General features: G+C 58.4%; 1 protein-coding gene across 2 annotated transcripts in view; it reads left to right on the forward strand.

Annotated features, from left to right (window-relative positions):
* The window catches only part of Adamtsl3 (ADAMTS like 3), a 110,622-nt gene that overhangs the window by 20,253 nt on the left and 75,491 nt on the right, over positions 1-14,878 (forward strand). For both annotated transcript variants that reach the window (XM_070043358.1, XM_070043359.1), the window contains exons 4-5: positions 9,016-9,143; positions 14,477-14,522. In XM_070043358.1, the coding sequence (XP_069899459.1) occupies positions 9,016-9,143; positions 14,477-14,522 (174 nt within the window). The remainder of the gene's footprint in view (positions 1-9,015; positions 9,144-14,476; positions 14,523-14,878) is intronic.

A 14,878-nucleotide genomic window follows, 5' to 3' on the forward strand; every position in this document is an offset into this window, starting at 1 on the left:
ATACTTAAAAAAGTATCCCTAGTCGTCACAAAGTTGTTATTGGAAAAAAACAAGGCAGGGCCACGCATCCAGCCAGGTGGGAAGGCTGGGTGCCCGCAACTACAGCCTCTTCTAGATCCTTCTGTAGGTGGTGGCGGCAGCGGCAGCTCAAAGCACAAAGCCTGGCTGAGGTCAGCTGCCCAGGCTGCTCACCTGACTCACTAGGTGGGTCTAGCCTGCACACTGGACAGCTGGGCGTGGGTCTAGCCTTCACACCTGACAGCTGGGCGTGGGTCTAGCCTGCACACCTGACAGCTGGGCGTGGGTCTAGTCTGCACACCTGACAGCTGGGCGTGGGTCTAGCCTTCACACCTGACAGCTGGGCGTGGGTCTAGCCTTCACACCTGACAGCTGGGCATGGGTCTAGCCTGCACACCTGACAGCTGGGCGTGGGTCTAGCCTGCACACTGGACAGCTGGGCGTGGGTCTAGTCTGCACACCTGACAGCTGGGCATGGGTCTAGCCTGCACACCTGACAGCTGGGTGTGGGTCTAGCCTGCACACTGGACAGCTGGGCGTGGGTCTAGCCTGCACACCTGACAGCTGGGCGTGGGTCTAGCCTTCACACCTGACAGCTGGGCGTGGGTCTAGTCTGCACACCTGACAGCTGGGCGTGGGTCTAGCCTTCACACCTGACAGCTGGGTGTGGGTCTAGCCTGCACACCTGACAGCTGGGCGTGGGTCTAGCCTGCACACCTGACAGCTGGGCGTGGGTCTGGTCTGCACACCTGACAGCTGGGCGTGGGTCTGGTCTGCACACCTGACAGCTGGGCGTGGGTCTAGCCTGCACACCTGACAGCTGGGTGTGGGTCTGGTCTGCACACCTGACAGCTGGGCGTGGGTCTAGTCTGCACACCTGACAGCTGGGCGGGGGTCTAGCCTTCACACCTGACAGCTGGGCGTGGGTCTAGCCTTCACACCTGACAGCTGGGCGTGGGTCTAGTCTGCACACCTGACAGCTGGGCGTGGGTCTAGTCTGCACACCTGACAGCTGGGCGTGGGTCTGGTCTGCACACCTGAGAACTCGGGTGGGTCTGCCATTTTGGAGGGGAAAGTGCTCGGTAGAGTCTTCTGCCTTCCCGATGTGAACGGCTGCCCAGAAAGGAAGTACAGCATTTCTCTCTCAAAGTCTCCCATTAAGTCACCACTGGAGCTGAACAGAATGGGTCTCCTGCCCAGATGCCTTGGGTGGGGTCTGCAGCAGGGATGGTGATCCCAGGGTGGCAGCATCTTGTCTCTGGATCCTTGTGTGCATGTGTGTGTGCATGTGCCTGTGTGCACGTGTGCGTGTGTGTAGGCATGCATGTGTGCGTGTGCACATGTGTGTGCCTGCGTGCGTATGTGCATGTGTGTGCAGGTGTGTGTGCCTGTGTGCGCGCGATGGTGTGCACGTGTGTGTGTGCATGCACGTGCCTTTGTGCACATGCGCGTGTGTAGGCACGCATGTGCGCACATGTCTGTGCCTGTGTGCGTGTGTACATGCATGTGTGTGCAGGTGTGCGTGCCTGTGTGTGCGCGTGTGTTTGTGTGTGTGTGCGCGTGTGTGCATGTGTGCCTTGTGTGCCTGTGTGCATGTGTGTGAGTGTGCCTGTGTGCACATGCATGTGGGTGTGCATGCATGTGCGTGTGCATGCATGTGTGCACTTGTGTGTGCTTGTGTGTGTGCATGTATGTGCCTGTGTATGTGTGTGCGTGCACACGTGTGTGCCTATGTGCCTATGTGTGTGTGCACGTGTGTGCCTATGCGCGTGTGTGCGCCCGTGTGTGCGCCCGTGTGTGCCTGTGTGCATGTGTGTGTGCACGTGTGTGTGCGCCTGTGCACGTGTGTGTGCCTGTGCACGCGTGTGTGCGCATGTGTGCGCCTGTGTGTGCCTGTGTGCCTGTGTGTGCACACACGTGTGTGTGTGTGTGCCTGTGCGCGTGTGTGTGCGCGTGTGTGGGTGCGTGCACCCACGCACTCGAGGACTTTGACATTCAGTGTGGATGATGTGTGAGACCAGCCTTGTTCTGCTCAGGAGAACTGAGGCCCCAAGCTCCCAGCATGTGTTCTCTGATGTCTCTGATGATTGTGATGATCAGCAAACGCAAAACCACTACTGTGTGCTTGCTTTCATGTGCAGAGTGGAAAACCCAGTGACCACCAAGGGGGCTGGTGGGGAGGGCAGACCAGCCGGGAGGGAGAGAGGGAAGGGGAGGGAGAGGGATGAGATGCCTTGTGGGCTTGCGTGGGACCCACGGAAAACGTCAGGAAGGTGCCAGAAGGAGGGGACCAAGAAACAGTAAGGGGAGGTGGGCTGGGAGGGTGGCTCGGGGGTAGGGCGCGGTGCCTGGCATGCATGAGGCCCTGGGAGTCCTCAGTACCACACACTCAGAAAACAAATAATAGAAATAGTCATCCTTTGCCACGTTGCGGTTCACTTAGAAAAAGGAGGTGAATTTGCTAAGCTCACCACGTGCGTGTGCGTGTGCGTGTGCATGTGTGAAGCATCACCGTGAAATCGCGCTGCGCAGTGGAAGCGCTTCATCCTGTTGTCAGGTTGGTGCCGGTGCTGGGGCCGCCGGCCGGCCCTGGCTGAGGGGCTCCGGGGGGCTCCGGGCAGGTGACAGTGGAAATGCAGCTGGGGAGGGAGTGGTGGCGGCCCCTTGCTCTGATACTCGGCAGCCGCGGGCCTCCCGCTCTGTTCTGCTCATCTCTGTCTTCCTCTTGCTGCACTTGGAAGGTGCTGGAACGGCATTTCACGACTTGGCACAGCGGCGGTGGTGGTGTAGCGTCCCACTTTGGACTGTTTCTACCCTGGCAGGGAAAATGGCTTCAGTAAGTGTTTCCATTTCCTGTGCGTTGGGTCTCCTGTCAGGTGCCAGCCGGAGCCGTCCACAAGAGCAGGGGTGGAGCCGACCTTGGCTGAAGGGCACGCCGGCCCCGGGCCCTGGAGGAAGAGGCAGACTGGGTCCTTCCGGCCAGCGTGCGGTCACGCGCCACACGTTGGAGACGTCGCGCGTGGCCCACTCTTGGTGTTCATTTTTTCATCCTGTGAAAGCTGCCAGCTCCGGTTTCATTTTCCTGGGGGTAAAGTCCACGTCGCCCCACGCCCGTTGCGCTTGGCGGAGAGGGGCGGAGAAGCGAGCGGCGTCTGATTCGGAACGGGGTGGCCCTGGCTGGGGGCCCTCGGGGGCTGGGCAGCGCATCAGGTCCCGTAGCCCGGACCGGCCGCACCCCAGCCCCGCTCTCGGCAGGTGTCGGCCTGGCGCCTCCCGGATTCCTGTAGCTTCCCCTTCTCTCCTCGCCACCTGGCCCACATCTGGGGCTGTGCCGTGAACTTGCCCTCGCTGGTCTACGGGGCAGCGTGATGTCTCAGAGGTGCCCTGGCCGTTTCTTCCATGTCCCCCCCAGGAGGCCCCGGGGACCGAGCTCTGCGCGTGGGACTCTGCAGAGGGAGCAGAACCACTCCTCAGAGGCAGAGGGCGTTGGCCGTGCATCGTCACGTGGTCACCGTGATTCGCAGCGGCGGCGGCGGCATTGTGGGTCACCCGTGCTCACGTGCACTGCAGTTCTTGGGGCTACCGTGCGGGCACCTGCGCGGGCTCACAGGTGCTCACGGTTAGGGATACAGGGTGGGTCAGTGATCCGAAGGATAACGGGGAGAGGCATTTTGGGGGCTTGCAGGGCGTAGGCTTGGTTCTCCTGGGAGTGGACTGAGGGTCTGACAGGCAAGAAGGTTATTTGCCAGCTCCCTTGTAACTGACCCATGGGAGGAAGGGGTGAGCGGAGGGAGATCGCAGTCTCCGGGGCACCCGCAGACGGCGCCCGGGCGCGGGGCCAGTGAGCCGCCCTCCTTGCTAGCAAGACCACCGGATTGCTGCCCCTCGCTCTGACTGGCCATTGGCTTGTCCACAGAGGGGCTGGGCCGTGTGCCTCTCGTGGTTGTGATGACTGCGGCGGCCGGGCACTTGGAAGGCCTGGCCTTGGGTTTCCCGGTGGGTGGAGGTGTGACTTCTCGAAGAGAGATGACTTCCGGCAGTGGAGTCAACCCACCCACCCAAGCTGGAGACCCAGCCCAGCCAGCGGGGCCCAGCACGCAGCCCCTGGCTGAGCTGGGTGGTGCAATCTCCATGGTAGCCCAAGTGACATCCCACGATTCCGATTTTTAAGGTGGCATTTGCCTGAAGCAACCTCACTGCGGTCACCCAGCCGGAGTGGCCTCCCCGAGTGGTCTCCCAGGGCTTCCCGGAACGGCCGGCCTCCTCCAGCGGCCTCCTCGGGACGGGCGTCTTGGACGCCAGCTCCCACAGGGACCCGCTCACTTGGGGTTGTTTTTAATATGGAGCTGTTAACACAGCATTTCCAATAACTGACCTTGTATGTGAAGTCTGTGTTTAATTAGTGATTCCTAGCAGGGCGAGGGGGAACTGCACTGTTCATTACAAGTCGTAGATTTAAGAGCTTGTCAGGAAAATACTGTGTGATTTGATTTATGCCTGAGCCGAGAAGGAAGGGCAGGCAACGCCTGCGTCTCTGCAGGGCGGTGAACGCGGCCTGCCACAGCCCCGCTTCCCAGGTCTGCGTAATGAGTAAACAGCCACAGCCCGGCTTCCCAGGTCTGCGTAATGAGTCAACAGATCTCTGCCGAGTCTCTCATCCAGAGCATTCCCTAGCTAGAATTTCACTTAGGAGAAAGTGGAATTTCCTAAGAGATCTTTAAGCCTGATATTTAAAGCAAGCAGGACCATGGCACAGTCTTTTTGGATATGGTTCCATAGTTTTCCTTCTCCGTGTTTTTCCTGTTTTCTTTTTTAAAACAAAAGAACTGCCTGTTTTATTCTATAAGCCGTTCCTGTTCATCCCAGGGCCTCAGAAAACAGAGATGAGCAAGAAGTGAGTGTTAAAACACGTGCCAAATTCCTTTGCAATTAGAAAATAACGAAGAAAAACAAAAAAGTGGTGTGCAGGCCCAGGGAGAGTCCAGGAGCCGAGCCGTGGCTCTGTGGTCCCAGTGTGTCCCGGGGAGGGCACACAGCACACAGTACCTCCAAGCTAACCACCACCAAGCACACAGTACCAGCACCAAGCACACAGTACCTCGCAGCTCACCACCACCAAGCACACAGTACCAGCACCAAGCACACAGTACCTCCCAGCTCACCACCACCAAGCACACAGTACCTCGCAGCTCACTACCACCAAGCACACAGTACCAGCACCAAGCACACAGTACCTCCCAGCTCACCACCAGGCACGCAGACCCCTTTTTGACCCTGTACCACCTGATGGCTGATTTCTTCAGTTGGTGCGGGTTGTGGTAGCTGGTATTATTAATGTTATTATTGTAACATTAAATTTGCTCTCAGGTCCCGCGTCTGCTTCCTGCTGTCCAGAGCAGAAACTCGCTGCGGTGGGGTCCCGCGGTGGGGTCCCGCGGCGGGGGTCTGTCCAGCACGGTTATCAGGGACTTGGGTGAACACACGAAGCCACGAGCCCAAGAACGAAGGTGCTTTCTCGTCAGCAATCTCAGCGCCCCTTCGCGCCTCCTCAGGCTGCTGTGTGTCCCTGTGGCTGGGCTAGGACCAGAGGGAAGGGAGGAGACCGGGCAGGGGACAGCCCTGCGGTCGCTCCCTCTTGGATAAGGAGAAGGCCTAGAATGAAGGGCCAGGCAGAGCCCACCCTCCAGCTCTGCCTGGCAGGGGCGTGGCCCCTGCGTGGCCCCAGCCCTTCCTTGCGTTAGTGCTCTTCTGGGCGCGGGCTTGCTGGCTCTCCCAGGGCCGTCTGGACAGCAGTCCTCCGGCTCCGTGGAGCTGTCAGGCCGCCCTGCTGTGCCTGGCTTTGTCCTTGAGACGGGTCCCACTCACGTGTTTGCTTGCGCTGGCCTAGAACTTTGGATCGTTCTGAATTCTGCCTCCCAAGCATCACAGATGGGGGCCACCGGCTCCCGGCCGAAGCCTGGCCGTCGAGGGGAGAGGAACTCAAGAACTCCTTCTGTTTCCGGAGGGGAAGATGCCCTCCTGGTCCGATCAAAGCCACACCTGTGTACCTGGCCGTCGAGGGGAGAGGAACTCAAGAACTCCTTCTGCTTCCGGAGGGGAAGATGCCCTCCTGGTCCGATCAAAGCCACACGTGTGTGCCTGGCCGTCGAGGGGAGAGGAACTCAAGAACTCCTTCTGTTTCCGGAGGGGAAGATGCCCTCCTGGTCCGATCAAAGCCACACGTGTGTGCCTGGTCGTCGAGGGGAGAGGAACTCAAGAACTCCTTCTGTTTCCGGAGGGGAAGATGCCCTCCTGGTCCGATCAAAGCCACACGTGTGTGCCTGGTCACACGCCTGTTCTAACAATCTTAGACTCAAAATTTACTTCTTTGTTAGGAGAGGTGGAGTCAGAGATGGCAACCCTATTCTAACGTACACAGAACAGACGGGATCGTGGGAACAAAAACCAATTAGAACAATATCTCAGAGACTGCTCAGCTTCATGCTGAAAACACCCAGTGGTGTTTTCCAACTTTTCACATTGGATCTATCCGGGTATTGAGTAACAAAAAAAGAAAAATCAGTCTCAGCTGTGTGTATTTTAAGTGTTGACCTAAATAATCTGGACTCAACCCCACCTCAAAGTCCAGATGAATGTGTTCAACTACTTACTGTGGGGTTTTGTCTTTCGTTTTTGAATTAAAAATGGTATTTTATACCACACAGTGGACAGGAGGGACCTGGTTGTGGCCAGTGACATTTAGGGTGGAAAATAGAACGGAGCAGTGGTCTAATTAGAACTGTAAATAGTAGGGCTCCACCAGCCCCCGCTGCTGCTGACAGGTCTGATCGGGTGCCAGGTACTTACCCTGCCCCTCCGCTGGACCGTTCACTGAAACTCCGCGAAGTGTTACCTCTGGTCAGAGGCTGTGTGGGGAGAGGAGGCTGGGCCCCAGGCCAGGGCCCACTGGCTGGGGGACCTGAGGGAAGTGACTGGGAGACTCCTCTGCGGCCAGTTGGTTTTTCAGTTCAGCTTCTTCATTTACTTGTTCCTAGCTTTTTCCTTTTCCGGGGAAGGGCCGGATGAGACGCCCGAACCCCGGGCCACGTCTAGCGCAGCGTCGGTATGTCGCCGCGCCCTCCACGAGCCTCGCGGTTCGTAAGCTCTGTCCGCCTTGAGCCTTGCGGTGTGCCAGGAAATGTGGGTTCTTGTCTGCTTGCTTGTTGTTAATTGGGTTTTTTTTTTTTTAATGATGCTCTGAAGTGCAGAGAAACAAAGCAAAAAGTAGGAGAAGGTAAAACGGGTCCCGGCCCCTCCCCCGCGCCCTCCGAGGTGCGCTCGGCTCTCCTCTCTGGCGTACGAGGTGTCCTGGGGTGTCAGCCAGTGTCGCATCTTCCTCTGCCATGTCTTGAAACCAGCGCCCACAGCCGTGGATGCTCACGAAGCAGTGAAGCGGTCCCAGGGTGTGCTCGCTCCCTGGTTTTACGGAGTTGGCTGTTTTGTTGAATTTGCTTCAGCTCTTGCCCGGGGCTGGGGGGAGCTACAGCCGTCCGTCCCCCTGGGTCGCGTCCTGCTGTCCTCCCAGCCGCGCACCTGCCCCGCCGTCTCTGTGCGTGCGGGCAGCCTCTCTGTCCAAGATGGTGCGTTCGTTCCAGCGCCGTCAACCCAGGCTTCTCCTTCAGAGTTGCAACCTTCAGATAAATCTTCCCCTGTGATAATGCCGTATGCTGACTGGCTCCGGATTTTCTAGTATTTTAATGTAAATTTCTGATATATCTGGAATTAATTTTGCTGTGCTCTATGAAGCTTTGCGAGTTTTTTTTCTGGTTAACCCAGTACTCGGGAGGCAGGAGGATTGCAAGTTCGAGGCCAGCCGTGGCTACATGGGAGACCTGAAATAAATAAAACAAATCACCTATTACGTTGTTTGTGACCCCACACTATGCCCTTACACTAGAGTCTCATCAACATTTTAATAGACATGACCAGAATATTCTGTTCTGTATAAGTAATATGCACTAATAGTAAAATATCATAAGAAAAACTTAACAATTGTTGCTCTATCAGTATCATATTCTAATCGAAATGTTTCCTTCTTTTAGTATTTCTTTTTGTTCGGTGGTACTGGGGTTTGAACTCGGGGCCTTGTGCTTGCTTGGCGGGCACTCCTTTGTACCTCGTTTGACAGATACAAGTTGTTCCCTTTTTAATTGGCTGAGGAGGGATAAAAATCAAAGCCAGCAGGGGTCAGGCCTTTGTGGATTTCCACCGCGGGACCCCTGGACACAGGGCGCCCGGGCCCCTGCAGACCAGCCCGGCGGTGTGTCCCGCATGCCCGGGCCCCTGCAGACCAGCCTGGGCGGTGTGTCCCGCATGCCCGGGCCCCTGCAGACCAGCCCGGCGGTGTGTCCCGCTGTGACTGGCCCCTGCAGACCAGCCTGGCGGTGTGTCCCGCTGTGACTGGCCCCTGCAGACCGGCCTGGGCGGTGTGTCCCGCTGTGACCAGCCCCTGCAGACCAGCCTGGGCGGTGTCCCGCTGTGACCGGCCCCTGCAGACCAGCCTGGGCGGTGTGTCCTGCTGTGACCGGCCCCTGCAGACCAGCCTGGGCGGTGTCCTGCTGTGACTGGCCCCTGCAGACCAGCCTGGCGGTGTGTCCCGCTGTGATGGGCCCCTGCAGACTGGCCTGGCGGTGTGTTCCGCTGTGATGGGCCCCTGCAGACCAGCCTGGGCGGTGTGTCCTGCTGTGACCGGCCCCTGCAGACTGGCCTGGCGGTGTGTCCCGCTGTGATGGGCCCCTGCAGACGGGCCTGGCGGTGTGTCCCGCTGTGACCGGCCCCTGCAGACGGGCCTGGCGGTGTGTCCCGCTGTGACCGGCCCCTGCAGACTGGCCTGGCGGTGTGTCCCGCTGTGACCAGCCCCTGCAGACTGGCCTGGCGGTGTGTCCCGCTGTGACCAGCCCCTGCAGACGGGCCTGGCGGTGTGTCCCGCTGTGACCGGCCTCCTCTTTTCATCCCTAGACCCCAAGACACGCACCTTCGGAGGACGGCAGGGACGGCAACTGGGACTCCTGGGGCGGCTGGAGCGACTGTTCTCGGACCTGCGGGGGCGGCGCCTCCTACTCCCTGCGGAGATGCTTGACCGGGAGGTCAGTGGGCTGGCCGGGTGGGCCGCTGGCCGGGGCGGGAGTGGACGGATGGGGCCTGGCTATGTGCCGTGAGGGTGGCCCAGCCAGCGGGGTGTGCACGTGTGTGCATGTGTGTGTGTGCGTGTGTGTGCACGCGTGTGCATGTGCACACGTGACAGCCAGTGCTCTCACCAGAATCACACCACAGGAGCTGTGTGTCCAGGGGCGATGGTGCCCAGCCAGTGGTGTGTGCACGTGCACACATGCGTGTGTGCATGCATGTACATGTGTGAGTGTACACACGTGACACAGGAGCTGTGTGTCCAGGGGCGATGGTGCCCAGCCAGTGGTGTGTGCGTGTGTGCGTGCACGTGCGTGTGTGCCCAGGCTCTGGAGTGAAGTGGCCACCGCTGGCCAGTCTCCACGCACGGAGGAGAAACTCAGAGAGCACAGAGGCTCTTGTCCGCTTCCCAGTGTCACTGTTTTATGCATGAAGCAGCAGCCCCACACCTTTGGAGGTGACGTCTTTGGAAGTGACGTCTTGGGAGGTGACGTCTCTGGGCCTGGGCTGCAGGGTGGGGGAGCGTGGGCATCCCTGGGTCCCTCCCTCTGCCCAGCCGGTGTGGCCAGGCCTCCGGGCACTGCGTTGTGCTGTCCCTGAGTAGACTTTGACTCGAGTGCTGGGTCTCGGGGGCGGGGGGGACACGCTCATAGGACCCAGTCCGGGGTGAGTTTCGTGAAGAAAGTGTGCTCGGTCTGCTTTCTGTGCGTTTTCCCCAGCAAGGAAATACGGCTCTGCTGTGCAGCGTGGGGTGCTCCAGGAGGAGTGTGGGAACCTTCTAGAACTGGGATGGATGTGGAGGCACGTGGCTGAGGATGGGAGGAGAGAGGCTTCCTGCAGGCCCGGGACACCTCCAGGGCCCAGGAGGGGAGGGGAGGGAGGGTGCCAGCGGGGAGGGGCGGGGTTCATTTGCATCTGTCCTTAACGCTCGGTACACGGTGGTGCTTGTGAGGAACGGCTAAGGAGCACAGGTCACAGAACGCACGTGCACACGCAGCCTCGCACACCTGGCTGTGGACGTGGAGCTGTTCTGAGGCGTCAGGGAAGCCATGTGGCGCATGATCTTAGATGGAGACTCTCCGGGGCTGGTGTGCCTTTGCCCTGTCTCACCTCATCCGAGCTGTCCGGTGAGCGTGAATTCCTGGCGCTCGGGGTCCCACGCGGTGACTCCGCCTGGGCCCGCCTTCCTCCATCCAGCGCTCACAGATTCATACGCAGTGACAGGCGGGAAGCCAAGGGAGAGCAGCTGTCGGGAGGCTGGAGGTCAGTCGACCCAGAGACGGTCTCTAAGAACCACACAGCCCTCCTCGGGGGGACGCGGCGTCCCCTGCGGGAGGGAGGGCACGCGCGCTGTCCCCCCAGGAGCAGAGAGCCGGCCTGCGTCCCGAGACTCGGGGCCTCTGAGGAAGCTCAGCCGGAGCCTTTCCGAGTGGTTCTCACTCGGTGGATGATTGGGAGGCCGTGGCCACATCGCTGGCCCACCGTGGCCACATGGCTGGCCCGGTCCCTTAGCGGGCGATTTTTGAGTTCATTCTCTGAGATAATGAGAGCAGGTGGTTTTCCTCATTCCCGTTTTTGGGGGGTTTGTTGTTTAGAATTTGGACGCTCCCGTTCAGCCGAACGTGGGTGTGCAAGCCTCACTCTCGAGGGGGGAGGCCCGGCTTCCCCAGGGAGGCTCGTTGGTTCCTTATGAACTCTTCACAGATTGGGAGCACTTTGGGAAGAGGGGTACGAGCGTGCTCACCACACATCGGGCCCAGCAGAGACCCGTCCCTGAGCCTGGAGCAGGCACTCGGCTCCGGCGCCTCCCAGCTCCTGACTCACGGAAGAGGACGGAAGCAACTATTTCGCTTACTTATTTCTTTGTCGATAAAGTTATTTCAAACTTTGATGACGTTCACATTTCAGTTCACCTCAGTCTTTTTGCACAGCAAAAAAACCCATGCTTTAGCCAGAAAGTCTGCCTGTCTTGTCCGTCTGTCTGTCTCTCTCCCTCTGTTTCTCTCTGTCTCTATTTCCACATTTCAGAAATGTGGGACCTAGCGTTCTAGTCAAATGCCAACCCTGGGAAACCAGGTCTAGCTTAGCAACTATTCTAGAAAGTAATATATTTTTATTCTTCAAAACACACGCCTCTCAGACTTCATGACACTGGTATTTGAGTCAATATATCATCAAATGAATGTAATAAGTTATGGTGCTATAAAGCTCAGGGAAAATGTATTCCTGTTTTCAGTGTATCCTCATGTGGAATTTACATGTTTCTTATACATTTGTAAGTTTACAATCTCAGAATTTCAGTGTCAGGGTGCTATGGATGTTGTAGTGCATAGAACAAATACAACTATGTATTTTAATACACTCCCAATAACCGCAAGCCCTTCCTCGAGTGTACTAACTACTATAATATTACACACTTGGAAGCAATGTTTTCTGCAGCTCACTGCGTTGGCCAGAAGAATGGATTCCGGAATTCTCTGGCAAGCCCGTGCTTGGGCGCTAGGACCCCTGTCCTCACTTTAAGGCAATTCGGTCTCACGCGCTTTGCATAGAGCAGCGTTCGTTTCCAGGCTGGAGTGTAACTGGAGCCCAGCCACCTCCAGAGAGGTCGGGCAGTGGGCAGGCGCGCGGGAGCCGCACAGAGCCAGACCAGATGCTCAAGATGACGGCCAGACCTGGGGTCGGGCAGCCGTTGCTGCTGCCTGGGAAGGCGGCGGCAGGCTGTGTCCACACCCCGAGCCGCAGCAGGCCCTCCTGTTAGCTGGACACACAGTTGGTGCACCGCAGAAGGCAGTGGGGGAAAGACCTCGGTCCTCAACGGAGCCTGTCAGTTTGGGGGCTCATGACGGCCGTGCTTTCCTTTCCTATCACCTGAGACTTCGCAGTGGGCGTGTAAGGATGGTTCACGCGGGTGTGTAAGAGTGATGTGTCAGGATTGTTTTAGGTAGGGTATGCATGGGTGTCTTGCAGGGGTGTGTGGTGATTTGCAGGGGTGTGTGGTGTCTTGCAGGGGTGTGTGGTGTCTTGCAGGGGTGTGTGGTGTCTTGCAGGGGTGTGTGGTGTCTTGCAGGGGTGTGTGGTGATTTGCAGGGGTGTGTGGTATTTGCAGGGGTGTGTGGTGTTTGCAGGGGTGTGTGGTGTCTTGCAGGGGTGTGTGGTGATTTGCAGGGGTGTGTGGTGTCTTGCAGGGGTGTGTGGTGTCTTGCAGGGGTGTGTGGTGATTTGCAGGGGTGTGTGGTGATTTGCAGGGGTGTGTGGTGTCTTGCAGGGGTGTGTGGTGATTTGCAGGGGTGTGTGGTGTTTGCAGGGGTGTGTGGTGATTTGCAGGGGTGTGTGGTGTTTGCAGGGGTGTGTGGTGTTTGCAGGGGTGTGTGGTGTCTTGCAGGGGTGTGTGGTGTTTGCAGGGGTGTGTGGTGATTTGCAGGGGTGTGTGGTGATTTGCAGGGGTGTGTGGTGTCTTGCAGGGGTGTGTGGTGTTTGCAGGGGTGTGTGGTGATTTGCAGGGGTGTGTGGTGGCTTGCAGGGGTGTGTGGTGTCTTGCAGGGATGTGTGGTGTTTGCAGGGGTGTGTGGTGATTTGCAGGGGTGTGTGGTGTTTGCAGGGATGTGTGGTGTTTGCAGGGGTGTGTGGTGATTTGCAGGGGTGTGTGGTGATTTGCAGGGGTGTGTGGTGATTTGCAGGGGTGTGTGGTGTCTTGCAGGGGTGTGTGGTGTTTGCAGGGGTGTGTGGTGTTTGCAGGGGTGTGTGGTGTCTTGCAGGCGTGTGTGGTGTCTTGCAAGGGGTGTGTGGTGTTTGCAGGGGTGTGTGGTGTCTTGCAGGGGTGTGTGGTGATTTGCAGGGGTGTGTGGTGGTTTGCAGGGGTGTGTGGTGTCTTGAAGGGGTGTGTGGGGATTTGCAGGGGTGTGTGGTATTTGCAGGGGTGTGTGGTGTTTGCAGGGGTGTGTGGTGTTTGCAGGGGTGTGTGGTGTCTTGCAGGGGTGTGTGGTGTCTTGCAGGGGTGTGTGGTGTTTGCAGGGGTGTGTGGTGTTTGCAGGGGTGTGTGGTGTTTGCAGGGGTGTGTGGTGTCTTGCAGGGGTGTGTGGTGTCTTGCAGGGGTGTGTGGTGATTTGCAGGGGTGTGTGGTGATTTGCAGGGGTGTGTGGTGTCTTGCAGGGGTGTGTGGTGATTTGCAGGGGTGTGTGGTATTTGCAGGGGTGTGTGGTGTTTGCAGGGGTGTGTGGTGTTTGCAGGGGTGTGTGGTGTCTTGCAGGGGTGTGTGGTGTCTTGCAGGGGTGTGTGGTGTTTGCAGGGGTGTGTGGTGGCTTGCAGGGGTGTGTGGTGTTTGCAGGGGTGTGTGGTGTTTGCAGGGGTGTGTGGTGATTTGCAGGGGTGTGTGGTGATTTGCAGGGGTGTGGTGTCTTGCAGGGGTGTGTGGTGTTTGCAGGGGTGTGTGGTGATTTGCAGGGGTGTGTGGTGTCTTGCAGGGGTGTGTGGTGTATTGCAGGGGTGTGTGGTGTTTGCAGGGGTGTGTGGTGTCTTGCAGGGGTGTGTGGTGATTTGCAGGGGTGTGTGGTGTATTGCAGGGGTGTGTGGTGTTTGCAGGGGTGTGTGGTGGCTTGCAGGGGTGTGTAAGGATGATGGGCTTAGGTCTTAGGTTCACAGTTTTAGGTCTACTCTGAAGAGGCTCCCGGTGCCAGTGCATTCCCGGCAGCGGACGCGGGCAAAGCCCAAGGTGCCGGCGTCCACCGGGCTTGAGCCGCCCCAGGAGACACCTTGGGCTGCCGCTTTCTCCTTCCCTTTTTGTTTGATTTTTATTTATTAAAATAGCTTCTATTTAGATGGCTGAAATGGCGTTACTAGCAGTGCGGCTCCTGAGAAAGTTCTTCTGAGCTTCTGAACCCTCTAAAGACGCCCTTCTTTGCCTGGGTGGTCTGGGGGCGCGGTGCCCTGTGTGCGAGAGGCGCCGCGCGGTAGGGGAAGGAGCTCCTGGGCCTGCTCCTGCCCACCAGCCCTGAGGCCTCCCCAGTCACAGTCATGGCGACGACCCCTTCCTCTCTGCGTGCACACTCACTACCTCAGTCTCAGTGGCCGCCGGGCCTTGGCACAGGGGTTGCCTGAGCATGATACGCTTGTGGGCTATGGTATTAATCAGCAAAGGATTCTCTGTCCACTCCGCGGTCCCCTCCTCCAGCCCTTCTGCGTCCGTCCGGGAGTCAGCACCGTAGAACTCAGCTCGGAAGCCGCCGCCATGCTTTGCTTCTGCTCCATGGCCGCTTCCGCGGAGTCACTGTTTCTCTCTTCCTCCTTTCCCTAGGAATTGCGAAGGGCAGAATATCCGATACAAGACGTGCAGCAATCAGGTGCGTCCTCAGAGAAGGTGAAATCACGCACGATGGCGTGCTCTGCACGCCGGTCTCTTGGTGGAAGCTTTGAGTGTTTGTTCAGTTGATGACAGTTTGGGGGGCACCTTCCCTTGCTGCCCCCCGTCAGGCCGTCTCATGCAGCGGTCTGCTTTGTTAAGTATTTATCAGTGTCTGACTCGTGGACACAGTACAGGGCAGCGGCACGCTCCTCCAGCGTCCCAGTGTTTTGTGTCCACCACCTGCCCGGCGCCACCAGCCCCGAGGGACGGGAGCCGAGCGCAGACTAGGGACCCGAGGCTGATGGGAGAAATGCTCTTCATCCCCCGGCTTGTCAGGTGCTGTGCCGCCCTCTG

The sequence above is a fragment of the Dipodomys merriami genome, unplaced genomic scaffold, assembly GCF_024711535.1.
Source record: "Dipodomys merriami isolate MVZ:Mamm:240054 unplaced genomic scaffold, mDipMer1.0.p SCAF_33, whole genome shotgun sequence".
Classification (NCBI taxonomy): Eukaryota; Metazoa; Chordata; class Mammalia; order Rodentia; family Heteromyidae; genus Dipodomys; species Dipodomys merriami.